General features: G+C 36.7%; 1 protein-coding gene across 4 annotated transcripts in view; it reads left to right on the forward strand.

Moving 5' to 3' along the window:
- LOC117026204 (sodium channel protein type 1 subunit alpha) overlaps positions 1–15,056 on the forward strand; it is a 131,796-nt gene extending 116,740 nt beyond the window's left edge. For 3 of the 4 annotated variants that reach the window (XM_033112799.1, XM_033112800.1, XM_033112801.1), the window contains 5 exons: positions 486–539; positions 2,120–2,257; positions 4,282–4,386; positions 5,975–6,245; positions 11,798–15,056. In XM_033112799.1, the coding sequence (XP_032968690.1) occupies positions 486–539; positions 2,120–2,257; positions 4,282–4,386; positions 5,975–6,245; positions 11,798–12,975 (1,746 nt within the window). In that variant the 3' untranslated portion in view covers positions 12,976–15,056. The remainder of the gene's footprint in view (positions 1–485; positions 540–2,119; positions 2,258–4,281; positions 4,387–5,974; positions 6,246–11,797) is intronic. The other variant, XM_033112802.1, reaches the window with a different exon arrangement.
- Positions 15,057–21,512: the final 6,456 nt, after the last annotated feature.

Below are 21,512 nucleotides of genomic sequence, written 5' to 3' on the forward strand. Positions count from 1 at the left end.
TGCCAACTTTGCGTATAACTTTATGATCCTTAGAATGTTACAACCAAGAGACATCTTAAACTTTCAGTCACTTTGATCACCTTGTAGACAGAGTTCAGCAGATGATCATCGGATCTAAGTTATAATTGTTTTGTTGCTACAGACATTGCCAAATGTGTTGGCATTTGTAAAACTTTTTGAGTATATTCTATATTTTGGCAGCATTTTAAATTGAATGATTTCATTAACTCTGAAAAATTGAGAAGTATTTATGAGTTGATTATCAAGCAGGGGGATATATCAAAAGACCATTTTGTTTATTATGTGTTCTAGAAACGAAAAGTGTTACTATGATAGTGTGTCGGTCCAAAATCCACGTAAAATTTGTTTTGAAAAGTCTTGAAAATGTTCCTGTTTAAAAAATATATAAGTAAGACTATTTATTATGCATCAGATATATTCATATTTTTTCCTCCAAATTAAAGCACACATGTCCTTTTTAATAGGCCACATTTAAGGGATGGATGGATATAATGTATGCAGCAGTTGATTCCAGAAATGTAAGTATTTCCTACATCCTATCTTTTTATAATATTGGTTAGATGCTAAAATTAATTCAACAGAGCATAGCAGCTAAATGAAATGATTTTGCAATGATTTTTAAAAAACAAAGGAAAAATATGACTCAAATTAGTATTCAATTATACCACTGTTTATTGGAAAGATCTTACGAAGATAAATCAAGACAAATTAGTTTGAAAGTCAAACTAACGTAACATATTCATATATTTAATGAATAACAAATATCCATCTATTAAATATTTTCTGTTTCCTTCTTAGTATAATAATTACATAATCAGTAATAATTTTGGTGTGCAAGGGCAAATGTGAAAAAATACATGATTACCATCAGTATTGGAAATGTATAGTTCTTTTCCCTATTAGACAGTATGAAAAGTTAGGGATGTTGTCCAGGCAGCCTTAGGTTTCTATAACAGTCCATTTCAAATTCATTATGTTATTTAATCTTAGCATCCGTAAATGTACTGAAGCCTTTACCAATGCTGTTATCACTTCTATAGCCCACAGTTTCCTTTAAGTTTATATCACCAAAGTGAAGACCTACTTTATATGGTTTCTCTTTCAACAGCCTCTTTTCAGGCTTCAAGAAGAGAACTGAAATCCATGTTCATTCCAACTCTGCTCCTCAAAACGTTGTAAAACTTAGTATTTTCTATCAGCCTTCATCTTTCCATTCTGAAGCCCAATCTGTTTAGTCTGTCATCATAAAAAATAACCTCTTTCCTTGTAATCTTTAAACTGACCTGATACAGCTCACTTTTATCTTTCTTGACATGCACTTCCCATCAGTGACTTTAGTTTTATGTTGAGTACCTTCCTGATATGCTCCAGCATTGTTTTACTTCCCTTGGTTAATTATTATTTTGTCTTTTGTATTTGGTTGGTTTTTAACTCTTTTGTCTTTAGAAGGAAATAAATCTATTAGGGAACTATCTATAATGATTCCATTACCCCTTTACTAAGTGGTAAATGATAGTTCAATGCTAATTTACTATATGTTTAATCTATTGATTAAATTAGCAATTGAAGATTTATAAGATGGAGTGTCCAGTTATGTCTACTCAATCTGGAAAATTCATTAAGTGTTATGATGTTAAATATATGAATGATCTTTATGAATGATTAGAAACATCTATATAAATGATTCAATTCTTGTTTGCTGAATAATTCATACAGGCACAAATGGTTGCTTCTAAATAGTCTATACTCATTGACTGAAGTAAAAATTCTTCACTAATAATGTTTAAATTATTAAAATTCAATACCTTACAAATTTACAAAGTTTCACACGCCACTGTCCAAATATCAAGATATTAGTTATATTTATAGTTATAAAACTAGATTATAAAGTGTCCTAATAACAATATTTTTCACATGGAAACATCCGTAAGGGCTATGTTCAGAGATTTTTTTTTTTTTAGAGGTAGCTGATTGAGAGGAAAAAAAGGAAAGTACTGCTTAAGTATTATTAGGAATTTTCTATTTTCATGAAAAAGCACCAGTGACTTCCAGCATTAAAATGTATTGTGATATTTTACAAAATATTCTCCTTTGGTAGGTGGAACTCCAGCCTAAGTATGAGGAAAATCTGTACATGTATCTTTACTTTGTTATTTTCATCATCTTTGGGTCCTTCTTCACCTTGAACCTGTTTATTGGTGTCATCATAGATAATTTCAACCAGCAAAAAAAGAAGATAAGTATTTCTAATATTTTCTCTCCCACTAAGATCACAAAATTATTTGAAATGTTCTTGCTACCAAATGGTGCTTTAATTCAGACATCAAATGGGTGTATATATTAACTCTCTTTTTTCATCCTACCACTCTGCTATCCACTGCCCATCTCTTTCAGAGTACGGAAAGCCAAGAATGATTATGTTGCATATTTCTGTGCATAGGCTCACAAAACCTCCCTCTCCTCTGCCCTTTTCTTTTTTAATCAGTGACCACATTTTCTATCTTTTAAAAGAAAATAATTAGAAAAGAACTAAAGAAGAACCCAGGCATGTGAGCCTTTCCCAAAGTCAACTTGTTTTGTCCCTACAACTCCTTCCTGAAAGTAAATCTTCAGTTAAAACCCTTAGAATATTTGCAATAAATTAATCGTAAGTTGTAAACTTCTCTAGTGTTTCTTTTCACATTTTTTTTCACTTCATTGTTTCCTTTTATATATTTTCACTTCATCCACTCTGATATCTAATTATAAACTATCAGTTCCAGTCTTGAATTAAATAGCTCTTTATTTTATTATCATTTGTAAAGCCCATTTTATCATTCCAAATGTATGCATTATATATATATACATTATAGATATCTATACATTATAGAAATATATACATTATAGAAAATATGGAAAAGTAAAAAAATACTATTTGGGAGTAACCACTATTCACATTCTATGTTTTTCCATTCAGACTTTCTCTAAATATATTCTTCTTGTTGAAATTATTTTATCTATAATTATAAATTCTCTTTTTGACTTAGCATAAGTATTTTCCCATTTTCTTAAGCCTTCATATATACATTATCGTAATCTACTTAACCATTTCCCAATGGATTGATGTTTTAGGATGTTTCTGATCTTTAATGATTTAAATTTGCCTTTTCAAAAGTCCTTGTGCCAAAAAAAAAAAAAAAAAAAAAAAAAGACAGAGAGTTGTTAATTATTTCCTTAAGACAAATTCCCAAAGTGAAGTACTTTGCTTCCCCAAAATAATATTCCCACTAATACTGCCAATAACAGTGTATGGATGTGCCCAGTCACTGCTGCTTCACTGGCATCAAGCATCCTCTGTTTTTAATATTGATACTTGATAAATTAAATTTGCATTTAATTTTAAGTTTTATGTCTTTTACTGGTAGGTTTGAACATGTTAAATTTGCATTTAATTTTAAGTTTTATGTCTTTTACTGGTAGGTTTGACAATGTTTTCAAGTGTTTTTTTGCCATTTGTATTTCTTTCTTTGTGTACTGCTCCTTTATCTGATTTGTTCAGTGTTTTCTTATTACGTACTGAGTACTTTCGTTCATTGTATGAGACTCTTTCACTATAGAACATTCCTGTCCCTATCCCCTTTTGTTATTGTTAGTAATATTACTCTGTAGTCAATATCAGGATACTCTGTTTCATTTATTAGCCTCAGAACTATCATATACCTGCCATATCATGTACCTGCCATATTTGTGATACCTGACTTATTCCCTTGCTATTTTACCAACTTGTCCAATTTTCCCATCTTTTTGCACCAATTCTTGGCAGAGTGAAAGAGGCTTTTTATGAGTATTCTAGGCTATCTTCCAATATACAGACTTTAACTCTTTGCTACATGTAAATAAAAACTATAATTGTCTTTAACTTTTAAAAGGCAGTATGTATAGTGTAAGGAATCAAGTATTTAGTGTCTCAGTGAACCAGATTTTACCACTCAGTGAGTCTTGAGTAAAATACTTAACTTCTCAGTTTCTGGGTTTTTTCTCCGTAAAATAATAATGAAAATAATAAAGTCAATTACGTATAATTGTGAGAACTAAATAAGATTGTGTAACCTAAAAAGTACTTTTAATTTTTCAAATTTAAAATTCCAGGCATAATTATTCTAACTGGGTGAATTTTGCATTTACTTTCTTAACTGTGCCTTTCCTATTTTAAGTTAAGCATTGAAAAATTTTGTGCAAAGGGACACACTTTTAACTAGTTTTGATTTTTCTTTTCTATACTTTGGAGGCCAAGACATCTTTATGACAGAAGAACAGAAGAAATACTATAATGCAATGAAAAAATTAGGATCGAAAAAGCCGCAAAAGCCTATACCTCGACCAGGAGTAAGAAATACCAAATGATATGGGGAAAAAATATACAAAAACAAAAACTTACGTGGGTATTCTTACAGAAGAGATAGCAGCAAACATTTTCAGCAGCAAAGATTTCTTCCACTTTTAGAGTATCATTAATTCATATCTTTTCACGGTAATGGTAAAAATTATATAAAAAGAGAGAGACCAAGAAAAAAGTAGAACAGAAAATGCACCCTTGATTTCAAGGGATTGAGAATTCTACATCTAGAATCCAAACTAAATGGCTAAGGACCCATAGGCAATGTGATGCACAAGAAAAAGTTGATCATACAATTCAAAAGTAGTTACTAAATAATGTCAGGGAGAGGAGTACACTTGGATGGAGTTAAAATACATGCAGCTTTCTGCTAGATTATCAAGTTGATGAAATCTTGAGTGAAATAACACCTTACTTCCATTTTATTTTTCACTGAAGGTACTGAGTATTTGGAGGAGGAAAGAATTCTAGTATCTACTATTCATGTATATGACTGTAAAGGTTAGAAATTACTAATGCCTACAGAAGTCAGAGTCAGTAAATATAATTCATGATGACAAATAATACTCTCATGTTTCCATGATGAACCAACCAAACAACTACTGTGAAATGGAGAAGCCTCATCCCACACTGTACTTATTTTTATGTTGATGCTATGTGAAGTTAAAATAATTCCTGGGATGCATTGGGGAACAAAATTCTAGTGAACATTTATATTATGCTAGCCAACAGTTACGTTCTTGAGAATGATAAGTAAAACATATTTTCCTTTATTAAGCCTTAATAGTGGAAGTAGAAATGAGTCAGCTATATGTAGGAAAATGTGAGATAGAAGATATCCTCAGAGTTCCCCATTGGCCTAGGGAAGTGAGACAGGCCATGGCCTGCAGTGACTGACAGTGGCAGAACTGGGGAGCAGAACCATGGGTCAGTGACAAGGGATATGAATTTTTGACATCAAATCATACGTAATGTCATTCTGGTCTGATTACCCCTGTGTAGGCTCAATCAATATTCTGTGTCTGACAATGTCAGCAAAGACTGTTTGACAAAAGTATGTCAATACTGCCACTCATGAGCGTTAAATACTAATGTTATAGGTGTGTGCTGGAAATCCCAAGTTCCCTTTAACAGTTCTATGAAAATAAGACAATGGAAGCTAATAGATACTGCATTTTGAAATAGCGGCATGGTCCACCTGATTGTGGGATATTCTGGTAAAACAAAATGAAGCAGGCTTCTTAACTTCCCATAATCTTAACTCATAATCTCATAATGTTAATATGCATTTTGTGTCTCTGAGAGAAGCGTATTAGTGTGCAATGTTTCTTATCAGAAACCTCCTTTGGCAAGGGATTCTTCTTCTGTGGAATAAACAAACATAAGTAGTAAATAGCAATTTAGAAAACTAAATTCAAAAAATTAATGTGCTATAAATCATCTTTTACAAAATTCAGGGTGAGTGGTTACTATGTACAATACTAGAAAGTCAATTAATGCAGAAAGTACTTATATAGAAGTTTACTGTGTACAGGAAAACTCTTCTCTGTTGCTAAAAGCATTTCTCTTTCTCTACAGAATAAGTTTCAAGGAATGGTCTTTGACTTTGTAACCAGACAAGTTTTTGACATAAGCATCATGATTCTCATCTGTCTCAACATGGTCACGATGATGGTAGAAACAGATGATCAGAGTGATTATGTAACTAGCATTTTATCACGTATAAACCTGGTGTTCATTGTGCTGTTCACTGGAGAGTGTGTACTGAAGCTCATCTCCCTCCGTCATTATTACTTTACCATAGGCTGGAATATTTTTGATTTTGTGGTTGTCATTCTCTCCATTGTAGGTAAGAAGTATTTTAAGTCTCTTAAGTTCAGCTCAATAAAAGTAAATGTTGGAACAATAAAGTTTAGAGATCATCCCATCACTCAGAGATAACCACTGTGAAAATTTTAATGCATTTTATCCAGGTGTGCTTGTTTTTCTTATAAAATGAGGCTTCTGCTATATATACAGCATTGTATCCTATTCCATCCATTTTAGACATTAGGTGTATTATTATTTCAATACAGTAAAGTTTCATTCATTTGAATTAGAAATGTGCTATTAACTAAGACAAAAATGTTTTTGACAGGTTGAGATGGAATAGCCTATACAATATTTAGTTGTCTTTGCTGAGAAGAGGACTAGAAATTTAGTCTGGTATTTAGGAAATACATTGCACTAGAGAAATGGACATAAAGTCATCAGCATGTAAATAGGAGTGAAAGTCGATAGCAAGATAAAGAAAAATATGGAGTGTGATGAGAATAAAGAACAATGTTAGCAAATACAGATGGTAGGTCTTTTAAGGGTATGGGGTAGAAATTTTCTAGATCACCTTGAAATCAGTTTACAGTAATAATGCACAAGGCAAGTGAGGTGGCATGGGATATTGTTTCATCAGCCATGTACTTCAAAGCCTAAAACGTACAACAAGCACATGAGCAATAGCTCATCTCATTAAAGATATGACTCTAACTCCAGTGAAGTAAAAAAGACTGTCCGTGGACCTGAAGTATTCATTCTTTCCTAAACCAGATAATATGATTGGGTCAATATTTCACCATCTCATATGGGGCACTCTGTTGGGAAGAGTTTCTTTAAAAAAAAAAAAAAGACTTTTATTAAAATTAGCTGACATACAGTCATATAGTTATATAAGTCATACTGTTATATATGTCACACTGTATGTCATAATATTATATAGTTTCAGATGTACACCATATTCAACATTTATATACCTAAAGAAGTGATCACAATGATAAATCCAGCAGCTATCTGACATTGTATCATGCTATCACAATATTATTGACTATGCTGTACATTGCATCCCATGACACGTTATATCCCCAAGACTTATTTGTTTTATACCTGGAAATTTGGACCACTTATTGCCCTTCACCTTCCCCCTTCTTTTTAATTTTTCAATTACAGTTGACATTCAATATTATTTTATATTAATTTCAGGTGTACAGCACAGTGATTAGACATTTACATAATTTAAGAAGTGAATCCCTTGACTAGTACCCATCTGACATCATACATAGTTATTACAATATTATTAACTATATTCATTATGCTATACCCTACATCCCCATGACTACTGTGTAACAACCCATTCGTACTTCTTAATCCCTTCCCCTTTTTCACCTACCTCCTCAACCACACTCCCATATGGCAACAATCAAAATGTTCTCTGTATCTATGAGTGTGTTTCTATTTTGTTTGTTTCTTTGTTTTGTTCTTTAGATTCCACATATAAGTGAAACCACATTGCATCTGTCTTTGTCTGACATATTCCACTCAGGACTTACATCCTCTAAGTCCATGTATACTGCCACAGATGACAAGAACCCATTCCTTCCTATGGCCATGCAATATTCCATTGTATATATGTACCACCTCCTCTTTAGCCATCCATCCATTGACAGACACCTAGGCTGCTTCCACACCTTGGCCATTGTAAACAATGCAACAATGAACATTTGGATGCACATGTCCCTTCAAAGTAGTGTTTTGGGTTACTTAGGATAACTACCCAGAAGTGGGATTGCTGGGTCTTTCTTTGTCTCTTGTTATAGTCTTTATTATAAAGTCTATTTTGTCTGATATAAGTATTAGTACCACAAATGTTCTTTTTTTTTTTCTCATTTTCATGAAATATCTTTTTCCCATCCATTTACTTTTAGTCTATGTGTGTCTTTCGATCTGAAGTGAGTCTCCTGTAGGCAGCATATGTAAGGGTCTCATTTTTTTATCCATTCAGCCACCCTGTGTCTTTTGATTGGAGCATTTAATTCATTTACATTTAAAGTAATTGTTGATAGATGTGTAGTTATTGCCATTTTATTCTTCACGTTTTTTATCCTTTTTGTCTCATCTTAAAGAAGACCCTCTAAGATTTCTTGTAATACTGGTTTGGTGGTGATGAACTCCTTTGGTTTTCTCTTGTCTGGGAAGCTCTTTATCTGTCCTTCAATTCTAAATGATAGCATTGCTGAGTAGAGTAATATTGATTGTAGGTCCTTGCTTTTCATCACTTTGAATATTTTTTATCAATCCCTTATGGCCTGAAAGGTTTCTATTGAGAAATCATATGACAGTCTTATGGGAGCTCCCTTACAGGTAACACTGCTTTTCTCTTGCTGCTTTTAAGATTCTCTCTTTGTCTTTAACCTTGGTATTTTAATTTTGGTGTTTCTTGGTGTGGGCCTCTTTGGTTTCTTCTTGTTTAGTCTCTGTGTGCTTGCTGGACTTATATGTTTATTTCCTTCACCAGGGAAGTTTTCATCATTATTTCTTCAAATAGGTTGTCAATTCCTTGCCCTCTCTCGTCTCCTTCTGGTACCCCTATGATGCAAATGTTGGTGCACTTCATGTTGTCCCAGAGGCCCCTTAAACTATCCTCATTTTTTTGTATTATCTTTTTCCTGCTCTGATTGGGTGTTTTCTTCTGCCTCATTTTCTAAATTGCTGGTTTGAGCCTTTGTTTCATGTAATCTACTATAGATTCCCTCTAATGTATACTTCATTTCAGTTACTGTATTCTTTATTTCTCCTGGTTCTTTTTTATGTTTCTATATCCATTTTTATGTTTCTTATGTCTTTGTTAAAGTTCTCACTGAGATCATTGAGCATCCTTATAATCAGTGTTTTGAACTCTTCGTCTGGTAGATTGCTTGTCTTCATATTTTTTAGTTCTTTTTCTAGGGATTTGTTTCTGTTCTTTCATTTGGGACATTTCTTTGTCTCCCCATTTTGGCTGCCTCTCTGTGTTTGCTTCTATGTATAGGTTAAGTTACTATTTCTCCCAGTCTTAGTAGAGCAACCTTATGTAGTAGATGTCTTGTAAGGCCCAGTGGCACAGTCTCCCTGGTCACCTGAGCCAGGTGCTCCAGGTGTGTCCCTTGAATTGGTTGTGTGTGCCTTCCTGTTGTAGTTGAGACTTGATTGCAGTTGACACATCAGTGGGAGGGATTGACCCTCAAGCTGATTGGTTGTGAGGAGTAGCTGTGACGACAGTGGAGGAGCTGTTGTGCAGGGGCTGACCCTGTGGAGCAGGATTCACTTTAGCAGGGCTCTGATGTCTACACTCTATATGCTTTGGGTGTGTCAGTTTTGGAGGTAGTTAGCTGGTGCTCTTGTGTGGTCTGAAGCTAGCTACCATGTGTGTTGATTACAGGACCACTTGGGAGGGCCTCTGGTGCAGGCCAAGTTCAGCCACAGTCTGTGCCCTGCCTGGGGATACTTCGTATGAGCTATAAAGTGATCTGAAGATGGTTGCCACTTGTGCTGGGCTTGGAGGTGCCAAGAAGAAGCTAAAATGTGAACCGAGGCTGGCTGCCACTAGTACAATTTCAGGCTGCTTTATAAGAGGTACGGCACAGGCCAAGACCAGATCTGCTTGTCTGGGGTTAGCTGAATCTTTAAGATATTTTTAGGAAAGTCTGAAGCATAGTCCAAGACATGCTGCATGGAAAAGCCACTAGAAGTAGCTTGGGTGGGCCAAGGTCTCAGGGAATCACCAGATCAGGGTGAACGGTGTTATCCAGGTTGATGGAGACTCAGATATGGTGTTCACCTATGTCTGCACTCTGGGTGAGGGTAGGGCTCAACAAAGAAACAATGGCTTCCACCAGCTCCTCCATCTGGGAGAAAGCTCCACCTCCAGCTCTCATCCTGAAGCCAAACAACTTAGTTCCTCCCTGTATGTCCCTGGTGCCTGACAATGCCTGCTGCCCCAGCTTTGGAGCTCAGAGTGAGTGAGTCCATCAGTGAGTAAGTTTATGCATGGTTTCTTTAAGAGGAGCACCTAGGACTCCAACATCTCAGGCTCACTCAGTGACAATCTCTACTGGTTTTCACAGCCAGAAGTTATGGGGACTTCTCAGCACTGGAACTCTGGGTTGGAGAGCCTGGTGTGGGTCTGGAACCCTTTGTTCCAAAAGGGACCTCTGCAGCCAAGATATCCCTCCCAATTTTTAATGGTCACACACAGGTGTGGGACCGGCCCATTCCACATCTCTGTCCCTACTACCAGGCTCTAGGTGGCTTCTTCCGTATGTCGTTAGTTGTAGGGCTTTGGTTCAGCTAGATTTTGGGTGATTCTCAATGATGGTTGTTCTGTAGTTTAGCTATAATTTTAATGTGGTCATGAGGAGGCAAGCACAGCATTTATCTATTCCTCCATCTTGGAAATCTCGTTTGGCCTGATTTTTCATGTCATTCCCCCCTCTGAAGAAGTTGGTCATATATCCAACTCATATGTTGTATGTGGCCTTTGATTCACATACTAACCCGTAGTGTAATCAGTTGTCATTTATGGATAGGATACTAAAGTTATATTCTCTCCTCTCTCTCTCTCTCTCACACACACACACACACACACACACACACTTATGTAAGCCAACTATTTACCCATTACAGAATTAGACAGTGTAACTCAAAGTCACTTTATTTCTTTAATTCCTTTTCAGTACAATTCTTATTTCATAATTTAAAAGACAAATGCAGAAAGAAACTTAAAAGTAGAAGGCTAAGAGACCAAAGTGAGACACAGGAGACCAAAAAACGCACCAACATTGGATCCTTTTAGGGATGCACCAGAGCATATATAAATATATAAGAATATTATAGAGGAAACATAAGAAAGCATCAAGTTTATGGAGAGATGAAAATAGCATCAAAAACTACAGATACTTTTAAATGGATATGGATAAGGACTGAAAATAGGATATGTGATTTGGCAATTTCAGAAAAAAAATTTAAGTAAACTAAAAATAGTCTATAAACACTCAATGGCAAAAAGGTACTGTAAAATCCTTATTGAACTGAATATTGTCTTAGTTCAGACTTCCATAACAAATTGCCATAGAATAGGTAGCTTAAACAACAGAAATTTATTTTTTAAAAATTCTGGAAGCTACAAGTCCAAGATAAAGCATAGTGGGTTTCTCTCTTCCTGGCTTGTAAAAGGTCACCTTCTCACTCTGTCCTCACATGGCTTGGGAAGGGATGGGAGGTAGAGAGAGACAGTAAGCTCTCTAGTGTCTCTTCTTATAAGGAAACTAATCCCACCATGACAGCCCCACCCATATGACCTCATCTAAATCTAATTATCTCCAAAAGGTTCTATCCATATACTATCACATTGGTGGGTTAGGACTTTAACATATGGATTTGGGGAGTACAAAATTCAGTCCATAGCAAATATTAAGTTAATTTAATATTTAACATAAATAAATATAGCATATGTGTGTTAAATTTAAGATTATGTAACTTCCTTGACAGAAATTTAGCTATTATTTTAATTGATAAGTTCTTCACTGTTTTGCATTCTCATTTTTTTATCCACAGGCATGTTTCTGGCTGAGCTGATAGAAAAATATTTTGTGTCCCCTACCTTGTTCCGAGTGATCCGTCTGGCCAGGATTGGCCGAATCCTACGTCTGATCAAAGGGGCCAAGGGGATCCGCACGCTGCTCTTTGCGCTGATGATGTCCCTTCCTGCGTTGTTTAACATCGGCCTCCTGCTCTTCCTGGTCATGTTCATCTACGCCATCTTTGGAATGTCCAACTTCGCCTACGTTAAGAGGGAAGTCGGAATTGATGATATGTTCAACTTTGAAACCTTTGGCAACAGCATGATCTGCCTGTTCCAGATTACCACCTCTGCTGGCTGGGATGGTTTGTTGGCACCTATTCTCAACAGTGGACCTCCTGACTGCGACCCTGAGAAAGATCACCCTGGAAGCTCAGTTAAAGGAGACTGTGGGAACCCATCTGTCGGGATTTTCTTCTTTGTCAGTTACATCATCATATCATTTCTGGTTGTGGTGAACATGTACATCGCTGTCATCCTGGAGAACTTCAGTGTTGCTACTGAAGAAAGTGCAGAGCCCCTGAGTGAGGATGACTTTGAGATGTTCTACGAGGTTTGGGAGAAGTTTGATCCCGATGCCACCCAGTTCATGGAATTTGAAAAACTATCTCAGTTTGCAGCTGCTCTTGAACCCCCTCTCAATTTGCCACAACCTAACAAACTCCAGCTCATTGCCATGGATTTGCCCATGGTCAGTGGTGACCGGATCCACTGTCTTGACATCCTATTTGCTTTTACCAAGAGAGTTCTGGGGGAGAGTGGAGAGATGGATGCTCTCCGAATACAGATGGAAGAGCGATTCATGGCTTCCAATCCATCAAAGGTCTCCTATCAGCCAATTACTACGACTTTAAAACGAAAACAAGAGGAGGTGTCCGCTGTTATTATTCAGCGTGCTTATAGGCGCCACCTCTTAAAACGAACTTTGAAACAAGCTTCATTTACATATAATAAAAATAAAATCAAAGGTGGGGCTAATCTTCTTGTAAAAGAAGACATGATAATTGACAGAATAAATGAAAACTCTATTACAGAAAAAACTGATCTGACCATGTCTACAGCAGCTTGTCCACCGTCATATGATCGGGTAACAAAGCCAATTGTGGAAAAACACGAGCAAGAAGGTAAAGATGAAAAAGGCAAAGGGAAATAAATGAAAACAAATAAAAATAACTGGGTGACTAATTGTTTACAGCCTGTGAAGGTGATGTATTTTTGTCAACAGGACACCTTTAGGAAGTCAATGCCAAACTGACTGTTTTTACACAAATCTACTTAAGGTCAGTGCCTACAATAAGACAGTGACCCCTTGTCAGAAAACTGTGACTGTGTAAAGGGGAGATGACCTTGACAGGAGGTTACTGTTTTCACTACCAGCTGACACTGCTGAAGACAAGAGACGCAATGGCTACTCAGAATGTAGGGACCAGTTCAAAGGGGTGTAAACCTATAATTGGGGGTTGTTTAACATGAAACACTTTAGTATAGTAATTGTATCCAGTCTTTGCATTTCAACTGCCACATTTGTCACATTTTTACAAAATCTGTTAGTGGGTTCATCTTTTTTTTTTTTTAAATCCATATGTTGTTTATTATATGTGACTATTTTTGTAAACAGGGTTTCTGCTTGGAAATAGACTAAAGGACCTCTTTAACAGGTATGCCATGGGGGTAATGGCAATCACGTGGCCCTCCCATCTGCACAAAGTGGTTTGCATGAGGGCATGCTGCACTTAGAGATCATGCATGAAAAAAGTCACAAGGAAAACAATAAGTTCTTAAATTCCATCCATATTTCTGAAAGCGATAATTAGGTGATAATTGGAGGTGCTTTGCTCATCTTGTTTTGTCAAATCTAGTCCCTAGACCATGTAGATCATTTTTTGGGAGGTACGCCATTAAATCTTAGCAGGTGCAAACTTCGTTCAAATGTCTGGTCATAAATGTTATGTTTCTGTTTATTGTATTAAAAAACTGAATAATGGGCACTGCTTCCCCCTTGAAGACCGATTTGACCAAAAGAACCCTTTATAAATTTCTGCTTAATCCTGCCCTTTGTTTAGCCATCTTCAGCTCAGCAAGGTCAACACTGTATATGTTAATGAAATGCTATTTATTATGTAAATAGTCATTTTACCCTGTGGTGCACGTTTGAGCAAACAAATAATGACCTAAGCACAGTATTTATTGCATCAAATATGTACCACAAGAAATGTAGAGTGCAAGCTTTACACAGGTAATATAATGTATTCTGTACCATTATAGATAGTTTGGATGCTATCAATGCATGTTTATATTACCAAGCTGCTGTATCTGGTTTCTCCCACTGCTCAGAATCTCATTTATGAGAAACCATATGTCAGTGGTAAAGTCAAGGAAATTGTTCAACAGGCTTCATTTCTTTAAGCCATTAAGCAATAGTTTGCAGCACTTTAATAGCTTTTTGGTTATTTTTAAATTTTAAGTGGATAATATATGGTGTATAGCCAGACTGTACAGACATGTTAAAAAAACAAAAACAAAAACTGCTTAACCTGTTAAAAATGTGTTTAGTATTTTATAAGTAAATATAAATACTGTAAAAAAAAAAAGTCACTTTATTTTATTTTTCAGCATTATGTACATAAATATGAAGAGGAAATTATCTTCAGGTTGATATCACAATCACTTTTCTTACTTTCTGTCCATAGTACATTTTCATGGAAAAAATTTGCTAAATAAGAAATGAAAACAAGACTGGGTAGTTGTAGATTTCTGCTTTTTTATTACCTCTGCTAATTTTAGATTATTTCATAATTTTAAGGGATAAAATATGTTCACCACTCAAATCCAAGTTATGCTTTACAATTGGAAAGGGTATAATTTTTTTTTTTACATTTTTAATAGTGTCTGCATTAACTGGTTGAAGACAGTGTTTAGTTTTCATGTTTGTCCTTTTTTTTAACTTCTCCTTATATTTTCATTTATTTGGAGTTATGCTGCTCTAGATTGCTCTATATATGATGTGGGTTTCACTTTTTTTTCCACAAGAAGAGAGTAGTGAACTTATATAGTCAATTACGTCAGCACATTTTGTGTTTCTTACAGAAGCAAACCATAGGCTCCTCTTTTTCTTAAAACTACTTAGATAAATTGTATTTGTGAACTGCATGTTGGAAAATGCTACTATTACCCTAAATGATGCTAACCAACATTAAAAATGTGCAAAACTAATAAAGATTACATTTTTTATTGTATTGTTTGCCCAGTGACTTTTTATTAAAAGTATTTTATGGACATCATAGGAATGGTGGCAGCGGGGTGGTCTTCTTGAGTTCTCCTCCAGACTTACCACAAATTGAACATCTATAACCTATCAAAGGACTTTCTGCTCATCACACAGAATTCATAGAGACTCCTATGAGGATTACTTGAAGGTGGGTAAACAGGGCGAGCAGGGGAAAAGAGGAGGGAGTGGTGCAGAGACGTGGCCATATCTGCGGCTGACGGGATGCGGGGGCCTCAAGTCACAGAACAGAGATCACAAGAGCCAGGAGGTGGGCTCTTTCACTGCGTCCCACAGCTGGTCTCTCCTGCCAAGGGAGCAACATATCCAGCATTTGAGGCAGTAACCTCAACTGAGATCTCCAGCTGGGCCCTGGGTCAGACAAAAAAGACAAAAGGCAAACTCCATATCTGAGCCCCTCTCCTCACTCTCCCACAGCAATCCTATCCCTGCCTTTCCAGAGTCTCAAGCTGGTCCCTGAACTGAAGAGTAGTGTCAGATTTTAGAAGAGCTGTAGTGCTCAGGACCCAGAAAAAGCCACTTCACAGCTGGGACGTAGGGAAGAGGCTGGGAAGAGTGTGACACTACTGGGCTGGGAGATGGAAGACACCTCCCTTCCCAGCCCCCACCTTTTCTGAGCTATAGCTCAGGAGAATTACAGCTACAGAGACACATGCAGAGGTCAACAGCAGGTGGCAGAGGCAGTTCTGGGCTTTCAGCAGCTCAGAAATCTCACACCCCCCACCCTAAAGGAAAAAGTGCCCTAAGACTCAGGAGACCTAGACACAGGAAATATGCCCTCCTCCCAGTGGCTGGCTGTGGTGCTCTCAGAGCGTGTGCAGGCAAGAGCAGAAACTGCACTGACTTTGTAAAAACTACCATCCACACCCCATAGTCCCACTCATCTAGAACTGCAGTGCCAGGGTCACTCTGGACTCCAGGTGGCCAGCTCTGCCTGCACAAGACGCAGAGGAGTCTTTGTACAGCAGAGAACAACCTGGAGATTATTTGGTGGGCTTAAGCCAAGACTGGTGTTTTTTTTCTTTTTTTTTTTTTTCTTTTATATTTTTGATAATTTTGCCCGTGTTGAGTGTGCGTTATCGGTTTTTTTTTTACCTGTGAGTGTATCTGGTTTTTTCTTTGATGTTGTTGCTGTTGTGCTTGCTGATTTGTTTTATTCTGAAATTGCCATACACCAGGGCCCAGCCCAAAAGACACAAGATTCAACACACCCAGAGACCAACTCCAGACTAAACCAGAATATTACCAGGTTTGACTTACAAGTGACACACCAAGAGGGAATTCTCTACAGGCACAAGAACCCATAGGGGCCAAGCCTCATCTGAGCGGTCATCCCTCATGCAGCAGATCATCCACTGTGGGTAGAGCCAAGTCTCACAACTAGTCAGCTTAGAAGTCAGTCCCACCTACTGACAAGCCAAAAGCAATTAAAGCTCAACTTTAACAGGAGAATACATACAACACAAGCATCACGTCTAGAGCAAATGCACAGGAGAATAGGGAAGTGGTGAAAGTCAAATATAAAGGACACATACTACATAAGACCACCCAGCAAAGACCGAGAACCCTAAGGGATCTACCTAATACATCGAAGCAAACACAGAGAGTCAGCCAGAATGGGGAAACAAAGACACATGTCCCAAACAAAAGAACAGAAGAAACCTCCAGAATTGGAACCAAATGAAATAGAAGTAACCAAACTATCAGAGACAGAGTTCAGAACACTGATGATAAGAATGTTTAAGAAGCTTAGTGGTGACATAAAGAAGGATAGAGAAATCATAAAGAACAACCAGTTAGAACTAAAGAATACGATAACTGAAATAAAGAACACACTTGAAGGAATTACCAGCAGGTTAAATGAGGCAGAGGATCGAATCAGCGATTTAGAAGACAAGTTAGGAGAGATCACCCAAGCAGAACAACAAAAAGAAAAAAGAATAAAAAAACAATGAAAATGGTTTAAGAGACCTCTGGGATAACACCAAGCACGACAACATGCACATCATAGGAATACCAGAAGGTGAAGAGAGGGAGCAAGGCATCGAGAACATATATGAAGTAATAATGACAGAAAACTTCCCTAACCTGGTGAAGGAAACTGACACACAAGCCCAGGAAATGCAGAGAGTTCCAACCAAGATGAACCCAAACAAACCCACACCAAGACACATTATAGTTAAAATGGCAAAGGTTAAAAGACAAAGAGAGAATCCTAAAAGCAGCAAGAGAAAGACAGCAGATTACATACGAGGGAACTCCTATAAGACTATCAAATGACTTCTACAGAAACATTGCAGGCCCGGAGAGAGTGGCAGGAGGTACTCAAAGTGATGAAAAACAAAGGCCTACAACCTAGATTGCTTTATCCAGCAAGGCTATCATTTAAAATTGAAGAAGAGATAAAGAGCTTCCCAGAAAAGAATAAGCTAAAGGAATTCATCACCACCAAGCCATCAATGCAGGAAATGTTAAAAGGGCTTCTGTAAACAGAAGAAAGATGAAAACAATCTAAATAATGACGACCAGAAATAAAAATAACAAAATGGCTATATCTATGTACCTATCATAATCACTTTAAATGTAAATGGATTAAATGTTCCAATCAAAAGACATAGGGTGGCTGAGTGGATAAGGAAAGAAGACCCTTGCACATGCTGTAAACAAGAGACTCACCTCAGATCTAAAGACACACACAGGCTGAAAGTGAAGGGTTGGAGTGAAGGTTGGTTCAAGAAGATACAAATAGATAGAAACACATACCATGCTCATTGATAGGAAGAAATAATATAGTTAAAATATCCATACTGCCTAAGACAATATACAGATTCAACTCAATTCCTATCAAACTACCAAGGACATTTTTCACAGAAATAGAACATATAATCCTAAAACTTACATGGAACCATAAAAGACCTCAGATAGCTTCAGCAATCTTGAGAAATAAGAACAAAGTGGGAGGTATCACGATATGTGACATCAAATTATACTACAAGGCTATAGTAATCAAAACAGCATGGTACTGACATAAAAACAGACACACACATCAATGGAACAGAATAGAGAGCCCAGAAATAAATCCATGCCTATATGGTCATTTAATCTATGACAATGGAAGGAAGAATTTACGTTGGGGTAAAGATAATCTATTCAATAAATGGAGCTAGGAAACCTGGACAGACACATGCAAAAAAATAAAGCTGGACCACCACCTTACACTATCTACAAGAATAAATTCAAAATGGATTAAACACTTAAATGTAAGATCTGAAACCATAAAACTCCTAGAAGAAAATATAGGAAGAAAGTTTACAGACATTGCCAGGAGTAATATTTTTACTGATATATCCCCTCAGGCAAGAGAAGTAAGAGAAAAAATAAACGTGGGATTACATCAAACTAAAAAGTTTTATTCACAGCTAAGGAACCATCAATAAAACAAGAAGGGATCCTACTGAATGGGAGAAGATATTTGTCAATGATATATCTGATAAGGGGTTAATATCCAAAATTTATAAAAAACTCATTCAACTCAACACCAAAACAACAAACAATCCAATTGAAATATGGGCAGAGGACATGAAGAGACATTTTTCTAAAGGTGACAGATGGCAAACAGACATATGAGAAAATGTTCAACCTCAGAAATCATTAGGGAAATGCAAATAAAAACCACAAGCCATTCTGACCTGACTCCAGTCAGAATGGCTATCATCAATAAATCAACAAACAACAAGTGCTAGCGAAGAAGTGGAGAAAAGGGAAACCTCGTGCACTGTTGGTGGGATTGCAGATTGGTGCAGCCACTATGGAAAACAGTATGAAGGTATCTCAAAAAATTGAAAATGGAACTACTTTATGACCCAGCAGTTCCACACTTGGGTATCCAGAGAATTCCAAAATGCTAATTCGAAAAAATCTATGCTCCCCTATGTTTACTGCAGCACTATTCACAATAGCCAAGACATGGAAACAACTGAAATGCCCATTGGTAAATGACTGGATTAAGAAACTGTGGTACATTTATATAATGGAGTATTACGCAGCAATAAAGAATGAAATCTTACCATTCACAACTATATGGATGGACCCAGAGAACATTATGCTAAGTAAAATAAGATAAGTAAGACAGAGAAAGACAAATACCACATGATCTCATTTATATGTGGAATCTAAAGAATAGAATAAATGAACGAACTAATCAAAAACAGTCTCAGAGACATAGAGGACAAACTGAGGGTTGCTAGATGGGAGGGGTGGTGGGGATAAGGGAGAAGGTGAGGGGATTAGATTAGAAACACAATCAGTAACCACAAGATTGCCATGGGGATATGAAAGTCAATTTGGGGAATATAATCAATAATGTAGTAAAGATTTTATAGGGTATCCAATGGACATTTGTCTTGTTAGGGAGACCACCTCAGGAATGATGTGGATGCCTGATCACTTCACTGTACATCTGAAGCTGAAGCTGAACAATAATGAATGTCAACTGTAATTATATATATACACATATATACATATATATACGTGTGTGTGTGTATATATAATATATATGTGTGTGTATATATATATATATGTATATATATATATATTCACAAGAAGTGGAGTACAGCATATGGAATAGAGACACTGGAAATGTAATGGCTGTATGCAATGTCAGAGCGGTAGTAGTTTGGGGGAAGGAGGTTATCACTTTGTCGGTGGTATAAATGACAAATGTCTAACTATTACAGTGTTTTGTACACATGAACCTAATAAAAAAAAATAGATAATTGGATAAAAAAGATGTGGTCCATATCTACAATGGACTGTAATGTGGCCATAAAAAAGAATGAAATCTTACTATCTACAATAACATGAATGGACCTAAAGGGTATTATGGTAAGTGAAATAAGTTAGACAGAGGAAGAGAAATACCATATGATCTCACTTACATGTGGAACAAGGAACAAAATAAATGAACAAATAAAACAGAAACAGACTCATAGATACAGAGAACAAACTAATGTTGCCAGATTGGAAGCGGGTGTTGGGTTGCCAGAAGGGGGTGGGGGAGCTGGGTAGAAAAGGGGAAGGGATTAAGAAGTACAAATTGGTAGTTACAAATAGTCATGGGAATGTAAAGTACAGCATAGGGAATATATCAATAATATTAGATTCACTATGTATGGTGCCAAGTGGATAATCAACTTATCAGGGTGATCACTTCATAAATTATATAAATGTCTAACCACTGTGCTTCTGTACACCTGAAACTAATATAAAATAATATTGAATATCAAGTATAATTGAAAAATAAAAAACTGAAAAGAAGACATTAATCTTCAAAAAAAAGTGTTTTATAACAAGACGAAGTTATAGTTATTTTTATTCTACAAATTGGGGGTGAAGGAGAGGTAACACACACACACACACACACACACACACACACACACACAAATGGGTCTACTTAGGCTAAGGTTTATCTTTGTGAGCAGAAGGAACTGATACCAGAACATAAATTGGAGACCCCAGGAGGCAAAGTATGGAAACTCAAGCAATTGTTGATGGCCACTTGAAGTATAAAAAGAAGCCCTAAAAATCGATATTTTAAAAAATGTAAAGTCGTTATTTGTGAGTTGGGTATTTTGCTTGTACCTCTAGAACCATGCTTCTCCACCCTGCCCCATGTGAAGGTAATTGTATGCGTTGCATCAATCTCATCAATAAATCTGTTGCTCTCTAGCTCCCAGTTGCTTAGGCCAATGGGAAGTCCTATCAGGAAAACAGCAGAGGGAAAAGAGAGAATTGAGTACTTATTCCTCAGTTCCTTCTTCGCTGGGTTGCTCTGAGTCGGCAGTGGCTGCATGTGTCAACAGAAAGTCATACTCAGGTCAGATAGACCCTCTTACAATGAGAGCTACTTCTTCAAAGGTCTGGTCATCATCCCGTCTCTTGCTCCCTTAGACATGTAGCTGGACTGACCTGTCCCTTCTAGCTTTCCCCTAATCTTGCAGACACCTTTTTAAATGCCCCCTTCATGAAAACTTTCTCTGTTGCCCCATTTCAACATGCCGTGTGTCTTCTGCCTAGATGATACAGTGATTAAATAGCTCATGAAAGTGGGCAAGAGGCAAAGACTTGCCTTGCGTCAGCTTGAAGGCTTAATCTCACTGGCTTGGGCATAGAGAACAGTAACCGAGGAAACAACGATGAAGTCAAGCTCAGAATTCACATAGATCGTGGGAAAATTACTGGAGTGGTGCAGACAGTGAAATTGATAGTCTGAAGAAAGTCACCTATATTTATGAGGAAAGAGAAGCTCCCACTTGTCATCAGACTACCACAATCAATCATGAAGCCAGACGGGGAACGTGGCCTTGACGAGAAAAGGAGCAGTCATGCACAATGCTTCTCTCATC

The sequence above is a fragment of the Rhinolophus ferrumequinum genome, chromosome 8 (genome assembly GCF_004115265.2).
Source record: "Rhinolophus ferrumequinum isolate MPI-CBG mRhiFer1 chromosome 8, mRhiFer1_v1.p, whole genome shotgun sequence".
Lineage (NCBI taxonomy): Eukaryota > Metazoa > Chordata > Mammalia > Chiroptera > Rhinolophidae > Rhinolophus > Rhinolophus ferrumequinum.